The sequence below is a fragment of the Bufo bufo genome, chromosome 4 (genome assembly GCF_905171765.1).
Source record: "Bufo bufo chromosome 4, aBufBuf1.1, whole genome shotgun sequence".
NCBI classification, from domain to species: Eukaryota; Metazoa; Chordata; class Amphibia; order Anura; family Bufonidae; genus Bufo; species Bufo bufo.
Window position 1 is genome coordinate 565,086,487 of NC_053392.1, and position 17,750 is coordinate 565,104,236.

Consider the following 17,750-nt stretch of genomic DNA (forward strand, 5'->3'; position numbering starts at 1 on the left):
TTAAAAAAAAATATATAAAATCTACAACTGAAAAATAAAAACAATATACAAAGAAAAAAAATTGCTTTAGTATGAGAATGCCAAACATTTTTTTGATCATCGTTGGACTGAAATTTGTCATTTTTGCCATTGCTCAAACAAGTCTGATCACAGCTATAATCACCGCAGATCGGAAACCCTTTTATCACTAGTAGGGATTTTTTTCTGGCTGTGATGAAAACGTCTTTCCTGTTCCCATCCTTGCTTCTTGTAAATATAGAGCTCGGACGCACGCCAGGAAATGTCTGACTGGGGCCAAAACTGCTGCGTGTAAACTCAGCCTGACCTATTAATCCTTTATCAAGGTCTCATCTGGCGGCGTTTACAAATGTGAGACCATTGTATCATAAGCTATAGACTGCAACAAGTCCGTTCTATACTCAGCAAGTCTCACTGGAAAATCCACTAGTCACTGAGCGACGAGAAGAGAAATTACAGCCTTGGGACAGTGATGTATTTAGGGATTACGAGCTGATGATTGGTGTCTAAAAAAATAATAATATCTCTCTCTGGAAACCAGGCCCTGAAGACGATGACTAGAGAGCATCAAGGGGCTTGCTGTACGTTACCTTTTATAATATCATGAAGTCCACGGAGAGAGTCAGAGATCTGTGTCAGTATGGAACCGTAGTTGGATTTCAGCAAACCCTCTGGTTTCGTGCCTGGAGTAATTAGTAAAAAAAAAAAATAATAGATTATATTAAAATGTGAACCAGGTCATTAATATTGCAGAGAGACCCTGGAGAAATCCTCATTCTGAAAGACTGCAGACATTGTAGCTCGCAAATTAAGGACAGTGAGGCAGCGGCGCCGACCGCGATGTGAGGCGGACTGAAATATTAACGCCAGATAACTACTCCGAGAACATTTATGACTGTGAACAAACAGAATTCATTTGTTATGGCTGGAGGGGACGTGTCACTAAGATGATATTTTCATATAAGCTGCATAGGAATAAGGTGGATTATAATAGTATGAAATGACAGTCGTAGTAAGATGTCCCCTTTTCTTCTAAATAGATAGGCATTTTGTAACCACCACTGATTGCAAAGCTGCTTTATCTTTCATTTTACAGGCACTAGGACAATAAGAGCTAAATAGCCCAGAATAGAAAATGTAGGTTATGTATAGAATGCCGTGGGATCTAGAAGACAATTATAAAATTTGCTGCCCTTTAAATATTCATGCATTGCTCGCCTATGGATGCCCTGGGTATAAACAAATTAGCAATGTGGTACATAAGGCTTATTACAGATGCCAAGTTCAATAAACTTTAATTACATTGTCCTCTATACCCTTCAGTAAATGTACAGTGAGGAACAGAAGTATTTGAACACCCTGCGATTTTGAAAGTTCTCCCACTTAGAAATCATGGAGGGGTCTGAGATTCACATTGTAGGTGCATTCCCACTCTGAGAGACAGAATAAAAAAAAAAAAAAAAATCAGGAAATCACATTGTATGATTTTTAAAGAATGTATTTGTCTTGCACTGCTGAACATAAGTATTTGAACACCTGAGAAACAGCAAGAATTCTGGCTCTCAAAGACCTGTTACTGTGCCTTTAAAGAGTCCACCTCTACTCCACTCATTAATCTAACTTAGTAGCACCTGTCTGAGCTCTTTAAAGACCCCCTGTCCACCCCACAGTTAGTCAGACACTAACTACTACCATGGGCAAGACCAAAGAGCTGTCAAAAGACACCAGAGACTAAATTGTGGACATCCAGAAGGCTGGAAAGGGCTACAGTGCAATTGCCATGCAGCTTGGTGAAAATAGATCAACTCTTGGAGCAATTGTTAGAAAATGGAAGAGGCTAAAGAAGACTGTCAGTCTCCCTCGGACTGGGGCTCCATGCAAGATCTCACCTCGTGGGGTATCACTGATGATAAGAAAGGTGAGGAATCAGCTCAGAACTACAAGGGAGGAGCTGGTCAATGACATGAAGAGAGCTGGGACCACAGTTTCAAAGGTCACTGTCGGTAGAACACTACGCAGTCATGGTTTCAAATCATGCATTGCACGGAAGGTTCCCCTGCTCAAGTCATCGCATGTCCAGGCCCGTCTGAAGTTTGCCAATGACCATCTGGATTATCCAGAGGAGGCATGGGAGAAAGTCATGTGGTCAGATGAGACCAAAGTAGAACTTTTTGGTCTAAACTTCACTCATCTTGTTTGGAGGAAAAAGAAGGATGAGTTGCATCCCAAGAACACCATCCCTACTGTAAAGCATGGGGTGGTAACATTGTGCTTTGGGGGTGCTTTTCTGCGAAGGGGACAGAACGACTGCACTGTATTAAGGAGAGGATGAATGGGGCCATTTATTGTGAGATTTGGAGCAACAACCTCCTTCCCTCAGTCAGAGCATTGAAGATGGGTCGTGGCTGGGTCTTCCAACATGACAACGACCCAAAGCACACAGCCAGGATAACCAAGGAGTGGCTCCGTAAGAAGCATATCAAGGTTCTGGAGTGGCCTAGCCAATCTCCAGACCTAAATACAATAGAACATCTTTGGAGGGAGCTGAAACTCAGTGTTGCTCAGCGAGAGCCCCGAAACCTGACAGATCTAGAGGAGATCTGTGTGGAGGAGTGGGCCAAAATCCATGTTGCAGTGTGTGCAAACCTGGTCAAGAACTACAGGAAACGTTTGACCTCTGTAATTGCAAACAAAGGCTTCTGTACCAAATATTAACACCGATTTTCTCAGGTGTTAAAATACTTATGTTCAGCAGTGCAAGACAAATAAAAATCATACAATGTGATTTCCTGATTTATTTTATTTTATTCTGTCTCTCAGAGTGGGAATGCACCTACAATGTGAATTTCAGATCCCGCCATGATTTCTAAGTGGGAGAACTCGCAAAATCGCAGGGTGTTCAAATACTTCTGTCCCTCACTGTATGCTCTTGTGTTCCCGTTCTGCTAGGTCAAAGAAGATATCACCCGGTTTTCCCCGATTACTGAATGTCAAATTTCCCATCCCCAATGAGAGAGAGGTCTGCTACATGTATTATTTTACATATATAGCTCAAGTCTACAGCAACTTTTTTGTTTAGGGCTCATGCACATGACTGCTGTGGTTTTGTGGTCCACAAATTGCAGATCTGCAAAACACGGGTACCGGCCTATAATAGAACAGTCCTATTCTTGTCTGTAATGCGGACAATAATAGGACATGATCCATTTTTCTGCGGAACGGCCATGTGGACATGGAATGCACACAGTGTCATTCCCCTTTTTTTTTTTGTGGCCCCATTGAAGTGAGTGGTTCCGCATATGGGCCGCAAAAAAAAATATGGCCATGAACAAAAAATACGTTTGTGTGCATGAGCCCTTAAAAGAATACACACTGCCTGCAACCACCACTAGGGGTGCCCACTGTTTATATTCCTATCTGGGACATTTGATGGCATATCCCTAGGATATGCCGTCAATGTCAGATAGGAGCAGGTCCCAGACGTGGGAACTATCTCCAGAATGGGACCTCCGAAGCGAACAGAGAGCAGCCGCACCTGCATGGCCACCCTCCATTCACCATTATGGGAGTTCTGAAAATAGCTGAGCACTGGCTTGGCTATTTCCAGAGGTCCCACTGCAGTGAATGGACCTGCAGCTGTGCATGCACGGTGTGCTCGCCTTCCCTTCGGAGGCCCCGTTCTCTAGATATCCTGCTGCTGTGAAACTACAACTCCCAGAATACACACTTACTTGGCTGTTCTTGTAACGCCCAAAAAAGTTAAAGGAGGATTCTGGGAGCTGTAGTTTCATAACAGCTGGAGAGTCGGAGGTTGTTGATCCCTGTATTAGAGATATGCTATCAATGTCCCAGATGGGCCAAACCCTTAAAATGGTTGGACATTCACTTTAAAAACTGTATAATAAAATCTTATGTAACTTTTTAAAAGACTTTAAGGTAGAATTCTTTGCCATTTTCAAGATCTTTGCTCACTGTAAGTGAATAGAAATATTGTTAAAGGGAATGTGACCATAAAAGAAGATATAATATGTGGGGTTCATGGCTAGAAAGATGAGGCTGGGGTGGGGTGCTCATTAGAATGTCATGACCCTTCAATTACCATTTTCCCCCAAACAATCCCGCCGCAGGGGATCCATGGGAGGCCTGATGAGCACTGTGTCTTTTAGGATAAGACGTGCAGCTCAAGGAACATGGATCGTGGATCTTCTAAACATTAGCTTCTTCTCTAGTATCTGTACTCACTGGGTAAGGCAAGGAGGACAATGTAAGTCTTCAGCTTCTCGAACAGCGCGGACATTCTCCTTATGTCCAGCTGCAGCTCCACATTGCGTTCCCGTAAAGCTGTTGTGCAAGGGGAAATGGCTGATTCCTCCTCCAAACTTGCAGGGGAAATAATGAAAAAAAGAGGAAAAACAAAACCGACATTCCATCAAAGGCGATTACATATCTTATAGCCTTCAGAGTCAAGGCCAGTGACATATGGTTTCTTCCAATCAATCTCTCCAGTGCACTTAAAGGGGAATTCCTATTTTTATAAAGTGAGGGCCTATTGATAGGATATGCCATCACTTTATGACCAATAAGAGTCTGACCTCGTGGACCCCCCACGATCCTAAAATACAGGAGAAGCAGAGCTGGTGTAGTGCTGCATCCATTTCACAGTTTTTCTGTGCACAACAGCGCCCCCCGCAGCTGCCTGCTGTGCAGGGAGCTGCAACACAGATCCATTCGCTTGAAACATAACAGAGGCAACGCAACGCTGAGTCAGTGCTGTGGGCCATTCATTCTCAGGATGGGTTGGGGTCCCAGAGGTCAGCGGCCATCGCCTATAATAAAGTGATGGGAAATGGGAACACCCCTTCCTCTAATAATACGCATTAACAGTAAGCACAGGATGAAACGCAAGAACCTCAATCAGTTACAAGATAAACATCTAGAAGATATAGCATGCGGCTATAGAGCAAGGGAATCGCATTTGCACCATGCGTGTGACCCCTCTGGCTTTACTCCTTCCTGTGACCACTTTGAATAGCGCCACCTAGTGTCCTCTCACACCCTGTAAGAGCATCCACCTTCAACACACTGTACGTTGTGCCTCTTCCTGCTGCGGAGGGATCCTGGTGAGCAGGATACCGGATAATCTTCTGCGTCTTCTCTGCTGACCAAGCGCAGTGGCGTCTTCTGCTTCCCCGACAAGCAGGGAAGCGCAGTAATTGCCGTATTCCCTGCTTGTCTGTGAAACAGCGCAGGAGGGGATGCACTACTTTTGCTTCTGATTGTGGTTCAGGGGGTGGTCTACACAGTCTGGCACTGCTGCCCACCCTCAGGCTTGTCATGGTGGAATTATCAGTCGTACACATCAGTACAGGGTTAATATTCCTTTTATGCAATCATTATTGAGACCCAAAAGGCACCATATTATTATCAGATAGCCGGAGACGGGTATTAGGTCTGCTGCTGTTAACTTTTTTGATCAGATGGAGTGGCGTACTTATCATGGATTTCAAGGTACAAAACAGATCTTTATTAGTTAGTCCAAAGAGGACATACAAGACACAACATAACAAAATAAAAAAAAATAAAAAAAAAATTTCCATGAGAGAAGTGCAATGATGTAAAGAACCCCTCCCCACCCACCCACCCCGAGTAAAGGGTCAAGTAAGTAATGTAATGTTCCAATCTTTACAATGACTGAAATGGAAGGAGGGGAGCTAGACCATAATGTGATGGGAATATAATTCATCTCAAGTGAGAGCTGCTACAAAATAAATCCCACATTTAATAAGGTCAAATCACCAACCACCGCTAAGGTCCCTGCGCTGGTGATACAAGGAAGGAGCAACAGTAATAAAGCATAATATACTCACCAAACGTACGTTTCACAGACGTGCTTCCTCGTCGTCAGGCTTTTGTCCTGTTGCTCCTTCCTTGTATCACAAACTACAAATTGGCGTGGTATTAAACAGCAGGAAGTGCTCAACCCCATATGCAGTGGTGCATCTATACCGGGGGGTGGGGGGGGGCAGATCCTGCACTTGTGGCCCGTTGCTAATGGCAATCCCCAGCAAAAATGCATACAATGGAGGATGCCTGCAGTGGACCACAAGTACAACAATGGACATCCTACACAAGATAGCAATTGTGTGGATGTGATAAACAGTCAAAATAACATAATAAAAACAAATACAGGTGCACTCTGGTCTTACTAACCCTCGTACTGGTGTAAAAGTGAGAATTAGCCAACATATCCTGCTTGGAGGACATGTCTGAGCCCGAGCCCGAGCACCGCGCCAAGGTTTCTCAAGTAGCTCGGGACCTAACGCTAAACCTACCTGGGCCGTATGGGCACCTGTAATTCGTCCACTGGCTCCTGGTATTGCCCATACGGCCCAGGTAGGTTTAGCGTTAGGTTCCCGAGCTACTTGAGAAACCCTGGCGCGGTGCTCGGGCTCAGACATGTCCTCCAAGCAGGATATGTTGGCTAATTCTCAATTTTACACCAGTACGAGGGTTAGTAAGACCACAGAGTGCACCTGTATTTGTTTTTGTTATGTTATCCTTCCTTGTATCACCAGCGCAGGGACCTTAGCGGTGGTTGGCGATTTGACCTTATTAAGTGTGGGATTTATTTTGTAGTAGCTCTCACTTGAGATGAATTATATTCCAATCACATTACAGGGAGTAAAGAATTATTAGGCAAGTTGTATTTTTGAGGATTAATTTTCTTATTGAACAACAACCATGTTCTCAATGAACCCAAAAAACTCATTAATATCAAAGCTGAATATTTTTGGAAGTAGTTTTTAGTTTTAGCTATTTTAGGGGGATATCTGTGTGTGCAGGTGACTATTACTGTGCATAATTATTAGGCAACTTAACAAAAAACAAATATATACCCATTTCAATTATTTATTTTTACCAGTGAAACCAATATAACATCTCAACATTCACAAATATACATTTCTGACATTCAAAAACAAAACAAAAACAAATCAGTGACCAATATAGCCACCTTTCTTTGCAAGGACACTCAAAAGCCTGCCATCCATGGATTCTGTCAGTGTTTTGATCTGTTCACCATCAACATTGCGTGCAGCAGCAACCACAGCCTCCCAGACACTGTTCAGAGAGGTGTACTGTTTTCCCTCCTTGTAAATCTCACATTTGATGATGGACCACAGGTTCTCAATGGGGTTCAGATCAGGTGAACAAGGAGGCCATGTCATTAGATTTTCTTCTTTTATACCCTTTCTTGCCAGCCACGCTGTGGAGTACTTGGACGCGTGTGATGGAGCATTGTCCTGCATGAAAATCATGTTTTTCTTGAAGGATGCAGACTTCTTCCTGTACCACTGCTTGAAGAAGGTGTCTTCCAGAAACTGGCAGTAGGACTGGGAGTTGAGCTTGACTCCATCCTCAACCCGAAAAGGCCCCACAAGCTCATCTTTGATGATACCAGCCCAAACCAGTACTCCACCTCCACCTTGCTGGCGTCTGAGTCGGACTGGAGATCTCTGCCCTTTACCAATCCAGCCACGGGCCCATCCATCTGGCCCATCAAGACTCACTCTCATTTCATCAGTCCATAAAACCTTAGAAAAATCAGTCTTGAGATATTTCTTGGCCCAGTCTTGACGTTTCAGCTTGTGTGTCTTGTTCAGTGGTGGTCGTCTTTCAGCCTTTCTTACCTTGGCCATGTCTGTGAGTATTGCACACCTTGTGCTTTTGGGTACTCCAGTGATGTTGCAGCTCTGAAATATGGCCAAACTGGTGGCAAGTGGCATCTTGGCAGCTGCACGCTTGACTTTTCTCAGTTCATGGGCAGTTATTTTGCGCCTTGGTTTTTCCACACGCTTCTTGCGACCCTGTTGACTATTTTGAATGAAACGCTTGATTGTTCGATGATCACGCTTCAGAAGCTTTGCAATTTTAAGAGTGCTGCATCCCTCTGCAAGATATCTCACTATTTTTGACTTTTCTGAGCCTGTCAAGTCCTTCTTTTGACCCATTTTGCCAAAGGAAAGGAAGTTGCCTAATAATTATGCACACCTAATATAGGGTGTTGATGTCATTAGACCACACCCCTTCTCATTACAGAGATGCACATCACCTAATATGCTTAATTGGTAGTAGGCTTTCGAGCCTATACAGCTTGGAGTAAGACAACATGCATAAAGAGGATGATGTGGTCAAAATACTCATTTGCCTAATAATTCTGCACGCAGTGTATGGTCTACCTCCCCTCCCTCCACTTTGGATTACAGGCTATTGTTTAGGGGGTTTTAGAGTTGCATCCCGCCTCAGCAAAAGGCTGCATATTGGGACGATCCTTTATGGTGTGTTTTATACCAGAGTTTTTTATGGGGTTTATTAGCAATCATTCATTTGCATATGTCCAACACCCAGTATCCCCCACAGCATTACACCATTACAGTCATCGTGGAGATTGGAACATTACATTTACTTACTTGACCCATTACTCTGGGGGGGTTCTTTACATCATTGCACTTCTCGCATGGATATTTTATTTTTGCTATATGTTGTGCATGTATGTCCTCTTTGGACTAACTAATAAAGATCTGTTTTGTACCTTGAAATATGTGGCATTGCTTATTGGGGTACCTTGGTTAGGGTCCCACACATGTGCTATATTCTACTATTATATTTTTGGATGCGTTCTTATCATGGAGGCAGACAACGCCACTGCTATGGGGCACGTGGAAAGGGAGGTGGCACTGAACTTCATTTTTCTGCTTCCTGACAACGGCATTGTCCTGCAGCCTCCATTAGGTGGAACCCCGTGCATAGAGGGTTTTACAGCTTCCATTGAGCTCAATGGTAACTGTATCATTTCCAATGCACTGAGCACCCCCTAGTGGTGGCTGCAGGCATACTGTTTAACAATATATTGTGCGAGGTGAAGAGCTATATGGGGGATATTCATCAATGTATGTATGCCAGTGGCCTGGTGTAAATACAATGAAAATTAGGCAGAATTTCTAAAGGCACCTACTCCCCGATTTCCAACATAGACGTTAAATGGTACATGGCAGTCGCAGGTATAAGTTAATAAACATTTGAGGGTATAGAAGTCTTTTAATTTAGCATCTGATAATCCAGAAACCTGCACCAATTTGAATTTTCACAAGGTCAGATATAGATGACTAACTCTGAGGCTCATCTGATCAGGGGCGTACACAAATTTGACAGGACCCCTTATCAAAACTTAGTAAGGACCCCCATTACTGAGTTTTGCTATGTGGCCCTATGATATCTTCGGACACCCCCTGATCAGATCAGCCGCAGAGTTAATTATAGGGGTTGTCCCACGAAAAAAAAAAAATTCTACTGTTTTCAATCCAGCTCCTGGATCTGATTAATTTTGTAATTGCATGGAATTAAAAACTTATTATAGCTACTGAGTTATTCCCTGAAATCTATTTTCTAATTTATCTGTCCTGCTGACTGAGACGGAAGCACATGCTCAGATCCATCCTTCAACTGCCACCAGCTGCAGCAGAAAGGACACACCCCTGAGAAAGGGGACGCCCTCCTAAACTTACAGCTTCAAATAAATCTAGCAGAACAACTCGAGCAATGAATGGGAGATCTCTGGATCCATGTGAGGTACAGGGCTGGTTCTAGCTTTGCTAGAAAGAGGTTTTCATGTACTAGATTATGTATGATTTTCAATTTTTACATTAATCATGGGATAACCCCTTTAACTGTGCTCAGTCTTCTGTATCTGACCTCGTGAAAATTCAGATTGGTATACTGTGGGCTTTCTAAATTCCTGGATTACCAGATGCTCAGAGTTTCTATTGCCTTAGGTCTTTATCTACTTGATATACCTGCAGCGGTCATGTATCCTATTTTATATACATCTAATCATTCCCGTTTAGTAACTGTCAGAGCCGTCAATCTTTGCTTTCATCCGCTGTCACCATTTTGGCCGAGGACGCCAGTGGATCTGTACAGACTGGAAATGTGTTCCACGTCCGCCTTAGGCCTCATGCACACGACAGTGTTTTTTCACTGTCAGTGATTTGGCTTCAGTGGTCCGTGTCTGAATTTGCTTCAGTTGTGTTTCCTTGTGTATTCCTTTTTTTTTGTCTGACAGGGTAAAAAAAAAAAAAAAAAAAGGTTGGTTAATGAAAAGTACAATTTTATTGCACCAAGGTCTTGTAGAAAAAAAACGGACACGGACGACATACCAGTTGTGCATCCGTTTTTTTGGACTGACCCATTGACTTGAATGGGTCCCTCCTCCATTTTCCACTGACAAGAATAGGACAGGTTATATTTTTTTGACGGACTGGAATCACGGACGCGGAGAAAAAACGGAGGACTATCAGTTTTTTTTCACAGCTCCATAGAAATGAATGGGACCTCCGCTAAACTGTGAAAAATGACGGAACGGACGCGGATGCACACAACGGTCGTGTGCATGAGGCCTTACCGAAAGCTGACGGATTGCATTGAAAGGATCTTAGCTGCGTCTAAAACCTCGAAAGGCGGGCGTGGAAAAAATAAAATAAGGTTCATTCACAGTTGCTGCCACATTACAATGCTGGGCAAAGCTTTCGTATAGAGCCGGTGGGAATAGGTTTAATGGTTTTATTACGTTTTCTCTGCTGTGGGCAAAACATCAGGCAAGCCATGTGTTCCCAGTGACAACGGCGGCAAACCAAGCCAATCGTACTGCTAAAAGGCAGAGGATCCTTCTAAAATGGGCAAGGCAAACTCCATTATAAATGTAATGGGTGTGAACTGGACAGAATACCTCTGTAACTGGTACGGAAGAATCTTCTGCAGGTAAGAGACGTAGGTTGTAAAGTGCTCAGAAAAAATTTTCAGCTTCACCGCGGTTTCCTGGGAAAGGAATTGGAAATCTGACATGTAAATTGGATAGAGACTTATAAGGTGGTCGAGAGGGAAGCAAAATAATGAGGCTGGAGGTATTTACCAGGACTGTAACGGCGCCTTCAGTGATGCTTTCATACAACAAGAGCATGCCTTCCTCCAGGGGACGCACGTAAGAGGCATTTTCATGGAGGTAGTGAGAGAACTGCAAAAAAAAAAACGGGGCGTTAGTGGATGCCATCGAGGACGATTACACCTTGCACCATGCATGGTGGATACAGCACTGCCAATTACACTGCCGAAGTACGTGCATCAAACTGAAATCGCAGACGGCAGTAATCCGGCAAAAGAACTCTGCTCAAACTCAGCTTAGGCGTGTGTAATAATTGCATTGTTTTCCACAGAAAATAGGTCCCATAGTATGTAATGGGATTAACGGATAAGAATATGAAATCTTATGGTCATAGGAACACACAAAGAAATAAGGGAAATATTCAGCTGTAAGCAAACACTGCCATCTACTGGAGAGTTTGACACAATGCGAGGCAAATTTTGTTGAATTCAGTTACCTATAAAAATAAAGATAAAAAAGAGCAGTAAAGGTAAGCGATTGAGGCGTCCTCGTCTGTCAAACTGCAAAGGCTTCAATTCAGATTTTTTTTAGCTTCTGGGTATGGAGGGTGACAACCAATATGGCTGCCATTAAAGCTTCCAGGACGTCCATCAGACAGCTGTCCCAGACTTATAAATGGCAAAGCGATACATTCCCTAATGCCATAATGCTGCACCCCCAGGAAGGTATGAATAAGAAAATGGCTGATATCTCAGGTTTGATTTACAGATGATTTTTAAATGCAAATCTTTCTTAGAAATTAAAGGGGTTGTCCAGGTTTAGAAAAAGAAGGCGGTTTTCTTTTTTAACCAAAAGCAGCTCCGCACCTGTCCACCTGGTAGTACTCAGCCCTATTCACTTCAATGGACGTAAGCTGCAATACCAGATACAACCCGTGCAAAGGTGTGGTGCTGTTTGTAGAATAAAGCAGCCATCTTTTTCGAAACCTGGACAACCCCTACAACGTACATAATATTATAAAGTGTGCATTGGCACTAAAGGCTGCTGGACGCTTCAGCTGTAAATTATTTTTAATGCGTAGGGTTGTGGAGGCCCTGCCTGCTTCCACCAAATTTTTGTAAAAGTACCACAAGCATAGGAATACCTACTGATGACCTATCAATATCTAATTGGTGGAGGTCCAACACCCCATAACCCCGCCACCGAAACTACAGCTCTGTCCATTCACTTAGGTGTGGGTACTGCTGCGGCCATCCACTTCATCCAAAGCTGGAGTGCTGGCACCAACTCCTGGAGCTACTGCAGAACAGCTGATCGGTGGGGTGGAGGTGGGTGTCATACTCCAGCTGATCGGATTAATGGCCTACCCTGAGGAACGACCATCAATGTAACTGGACTAAACCCCCCCCTTTAAAAGGGTTTCGGTCATCAGAAAAATCGTTATGTATCTGGCTGACATTAGCGATGTGCTTATGTCAGCAGAACATAACTGTATGATTTTTAAATCCCTGCCTGCCGCCGTTCCCTCAAAATAAAGACTTTTATAATAAGCTAATGAGCCTCTAGGTGCTACTGGGGCGTTGCTGCAGCACCTAGAGGCTCCGTCTTCTCACCCTTGGGCACACCCATGTCCAGTTGATTGACGTCCTAGTTCTCCTCAGTGCCCCGTAAATCCCGCGTCTGCACCGTCCCATTTAGTATTCGGCGCAGGCGCAGTGAGTGAAGGATGCTCTCCTGCTGCCGGCTTCACTCACTGCGCCTGCGCCGAATACTAAACGGGACGGCGCAGGATTTCACGGGTACAGAGGAGAACTAGGACGTCAATCAACTGGACATGGGTGTGCCAAAGGGTGAGAAGACGGAGCCACTAGGTGCTGCAGCAACGCCCCAGTAGCACCTAGAGGCTCATTAGCATATTATAAAAGTCTTTATTTTGAGGGAACGGCGTCAGACAGGGATTTAAAAATCATAGTTATGTTCTGCTGACATAAGCGCATCGCTAATGTCAGCGAGATACATAACCATTTTTCTGATGACAGAAACCCTTTAAAAGGGCATCTGTCAGCAGTTTTGTACCTATGACACTGGCTGACCTGTTACATGTGCACTTGGCAACTGAAGGCATCTGTTTTGGTCCCATGTTCATATGTGCCCGCATTGCTGAGAAACATTACATTTTAATATATGCAAATGAGCCTCTAGGAGCAACCGGGGCATTGCCGTTACACCTAGAGGCTCTGCTCTCTCTGCAACGGCTGCACCCTCTGCACTTTGACTGACAGGGCCAGGTGTGATGATGTTTTCACTGCCTGGTCCTGTCAAGCCAAGTGCCGAGGCCGCAGCAGTTGCAGACAGAGCAACGCCCCCGTTGCTTCTAAAGGCTCATTTTTACATATATTAAAACAGCATCTTTCTCAGCAGTGTGGACACATGTGAACATGGGACCAACACAGACGCATTCAGCTGCCAAGCGCACATGGAACAGGTCAGCCAGTGTCATAGGTACAAAACTGTTGACAGATGCCCTTTAATGAGCAATACATTATGTTGTGCCTTTTTCATAGGTATATAACATTTATGTCTAAATATCATTATTATAGTGGGTTTGATTATATATAAGAGGCCATATTGTGCTATATTCACCATTTTTGTATGTATTTTAAAGTTGGCTGAAATAGGTTCATGGAAAGAACCCTGTTTATAAGGTTTCTTCTCTATAGAGTATCAGTCTGAGAAGAGTCATTCTTATCTCCTTATAGATTTATGACTGAGATAAGGATATTCTCTAGACAGATCTGGTACTAATTACCCCTACAATTGATGTCTATTGGTGAAGCAGAAAATCTGTGATGTCTGTATACACATATAATGAACCTTAGTTCTTTTAGTATAAGATAATCAATAGGACATATGTATTGTTTTATATTGTTAAATATTATGAAGGACATCAATGCATCTATTATCTTATATATTTCTCACTAGGAACGCATGTACTCCTAAAACATGATGAGAAGAATTTTAAGTATAGACTTTGTTAATGACTCTCCGTTCAGGGAAAGCGGTGTTATTTTAACTAACAACCAATCACCCATTGAAGTGACAGGGGAGACATACATGTCTGTGAGAGTACAAGGTCTATTATATTCTTATCAATACCATAAATTTGATAGTTTGGGAAATGTCTAAACTGGTACCTTAAAGTATAACTGTCGTATTTATTTATTATTTTTTTTGGAGTATTGGATTGTGGTGATTAATATCTCCTTGGTGGCCCTATTTCAATTTTTTACTATATATTCAATTACCCCTTAATTCCACATTTTTGTTCCCTGTAGTGCCTACTTTTTCCTGTGCTTAAAATAGAGTTGCTAGGCATGGTCCTAGACGGAGGACGCTGCCTGCAAGGTCAGATTACTGACAGCCAGGGACTGTAAGTAAATGATTAAAGCCAGGTCCTCACCAGCAGCTGATAACAGTGCCTGGGCTGTGTGCACTTCTCCCTGTTCCTGCGCTTGGCAGACGCTCCCTCACTCAGCAGAGCTGGAGAAGGCAGAGTCGAATCAGCGCAGACCAGGGAAGGGAGATCTGCTCAGTGTATAAATGAAAGCAACATGTGGTAAGAGGACCCCTTTGTGCTGCAGGAGATTAACCCTTTAGGGGGGAGGGCTCTGGTTACTGACACTTTTGGGGGGCTATTGTTACTGGCTAGTGAGGGCAGGCGGGATTAGCCTCAGGGTGAGGGCAGTGGCGGCCATCTTAACTGAATAGTGAGATTGCAGTTTTATGCAGACTGGTTGCTAAGGGCTGAATCTTATTAAATATGGGGTAAGTCAGTCTAATAGTAACGGATTTTGGAATATCATGTTATTAGTAACTACATATATGAAAATTGAAATTAGGGTGTAAGTGTGACAGTTATCCTTTAATGTCTATGCTTTAATTGGTGCATGTGTCAAAGTTAATCCCTGTAGCTCTGATTTAGGATTCCATATGTTATGTGTATGGAATGTAAGATGAAGTCAGACCTGGACATTTAACCCTTACTAGTAATGATGCTAGTAGCTTATGCAATAGTGCCACCTAGGTATAAATAAGTAACATTACACCAACAGCAGAAATGCATTCTGGGTAATACAGTGACATCCGAGTCATTATCATATGTACACGCCTAACCGACAATGATTGGAAAACTCCAAGCTTGGAAGGCGTGTCTAATTGATAAGTTTTTGTATAATAAACCACATACAGGAGGTAAGGAAAGAAGAGAGAAAAAAAGAAAGGAGGGACACCCCAGGAGAAAAATCCCAAACTCTGATTGGAATATTCACATTCCATAGTCAATATCAGGCCTGATAATTTATAAGTTGTGTTGCAATACTACCCAATATCCGAGATTGGTCATAGTTGAGCAGATCAAGGGTTAGTCTAAAGGCCTCATGCACACGGCCGTGTTCCGCGGCCGTGAGCGGTCCGTGGTAACCCGGCCGGGATTCCTTCTGACAGCAGGAGCGCACGGCGTCATTGGTTGCTATGACGCCGTGCGCTTCATGCCGCCGCTGCTGTACAGTGATACACTGGTATAGATCATACGAGTGTATCACTGTACAGCAGCGGCAGCATGAAGCGCACGGCGTCATAGCAACCAATGACGCCGTGCGCTCCTGCTGTCAGAAGGAATCCCGGCCGGGTTACCACGGACCGCTCTCGGTCGCGGAACACGGCCGTGTGCATGAGGCCTAAGCCAATATCTGGCTATCAGTTTCCTAGCTTGAAATAACAAACGCTAGAGCAAGGGTTAGTATCTACCCTAATCACTATTGAGTTTACTGTGTCAACTGATAGTATATCTCATAATTGTGGTCGAGGCGGTTTTATTACATTTTATGTTTGAAAGGTAATATAGAACGCGGTTATTTGTGTTAGAGCCATCAGGTGGTGAATTTAGGACACTGCATATCACTGTGTATTATTGCATACCATTGAGTTTTATATTAATTAAGCTTTGATTGTATTTTAAGTTATTGTATAATAAATCATTTATATTTTTGCAAAAGACGCTTGTACCATGTTTTATTGATTGCACAATATAATTAAATCAACAACTAACTCTTTTTGAGGTGTTTTATATGTTCACCTCTAGGATTAATTCACTTTGAAATTTTTCCTTTGATCCTTTCTTTTATATAAAGCATTTGCTTTATAGTTCCGACAATTATTTTTAAAATAATAGCTGCAAAGTGAAGGTACTATACAGTAAGTATGTCCTAAAAATGAGATCCAACTAAATCGAGGCATTTATCAGGAAAGAGAACTATGAATTAACTTTTGTTCTCTTCAATGACAGCCAGTGTCCCCCGGAGTACACGCAGCACGTGTCAGCTGTACCTTTTGATTTAATGGCGAGATGACATCGATGGCAGAGTCTATGGGAAAGATCTGGACTCTCTGTTCTGTGTAAGTATGGAAGTTCAAGAGGCCAGTGACGAGATCCTGGACAAAGGCCAGAGCCTGACCCGCTAATTCCCGGGCTTTCAGCTAAAAAAAAAAAAAAAAAAAAGCAGATTCAACAATTCTGTTCATCAGCAAGATAAACATGGAGAACTTTCTAGATGACAATGTCATGCACAAGTGATGTCAGTGTAAAATACAGCCAGCCAATGGCCTAGAGGGCAAACAGCTTAGCTTTACATAGGTCACCAGAAAACATAAAAAGGTCAACAGAAAATCTAAGATCTGCCATACAATATACAGTGGTCTGCTGAACAGTCTCTCCCAACCTCTCCATACACAGGAGGACAGGGAGAAAGCTGCTTCCAGACACATCAGATGGCGGCTTATCTCCCTGAAAACAAAAGGGTTAGGCATGTTGAAATCCAGCAGCCCTGTCCTCCAACATGCAGTGGCATCAGTTGCCCACTGAATCCTATGTTAAAAAATGCATACCATGCAGTATCTTTCACTGCATGCCTCTGTATGGAATAGTGCAGCAGACTGCATCATGCCATACAGCTGAGAAAATAAAAATGTATACCAGCCCAACGGAGACCTCTTTTGAATGAATGTGGGCTTATGGATACGTTTGATGTATGCACCGGGGACTTTCTCGGAGTATACTGCAAACGCAGTGTGAAAGCAGCCTTAGGCCGAATGCACACGGCCGTGTTCCGCGGCCGAGAGCGGTCCGTGGAAACCCGGCCGGGATTCCTTCTGACAGCAGGAGCGCACGGCGTCATTGGTTGCTATGACGCCGTGCCCTTAATGCCGCCGCTGCTGTACAGTGATACACTCGTATGATCTATACCAGTGTATCACTGTACAGCAGCGGCGGCATGAAGCGCACGGCGTCATAGCAACCAATGTCAGCAGGAATCCCGGCCGGGTTACCACGGACCGCTCTCGGCCGCGGAACACGGCCGTGTGCATTCGGCCTTCGGGTGCATTCAGATCACTGATTAGCTTTCCGTTCTTCTGATCCGTCAGAAGAAGAGAAAGGGGGGGAAAAAAACAGGATCCTGTAAAAAAAAAAAAACTGACCCTGTTGCATCAGTTCTCATCCGTTTGAGCCATTTCCATCTGAGATCCGGTTTTTTTAGACGGGAAAAAAAAGTCCTGCATGCAGTACTTTTGTCTCTGTATTAAAAAACGGATCTCAGACAGAAATGGCTCAAACGGTGGACAACTGATGCAACAGGATCAGTTTTTTTACTGGATCCTGTAAAAAAAACTGATCCAATGCAATCCTATACATAACTGATGCAACAGAAAACATTTTTTTTTTTTTTTACAGGATCCTGTT

The 17,750-nt window shown here is 43.4% G+C and overlaps 1 protein-coding gene across 1 annotated transcript in view; it reads right to left on the reverse strand.

The window, feature by feature from the left end:
• Positions 1-17,750, reverse strand: part of PPP1R21 (protein phosphatase 1 regulatory subunit 21) — an 89,019-nt gene that overhangs the window by 37,656 nt on the left and 33,613 nt on the right. The window contains exons 9-13 of the mRNA XM_040430303.1: positions 16,340-16,489; positions 10,985-11,086; positions 10,802-10,890; positions 4,261-4,397; positions 609-701 (exon numbers count right to left, since the gene is read on the reverse strand). Of these exons, the coding sequence (XP_040286237.1) occupies positions 609-701; positions 4,261-4,397; positions 10,802-10,890; positions 10,985-11,086; positions 16,340-16,489 (571 nt within the window). The remainder of the gene's footprint in view (positions 1-608; positions 702-4,260; positions 4,398-10,801; positions 10,891-10,984; positions 11,087-16,339; positions 16,490-17,750) is intronic.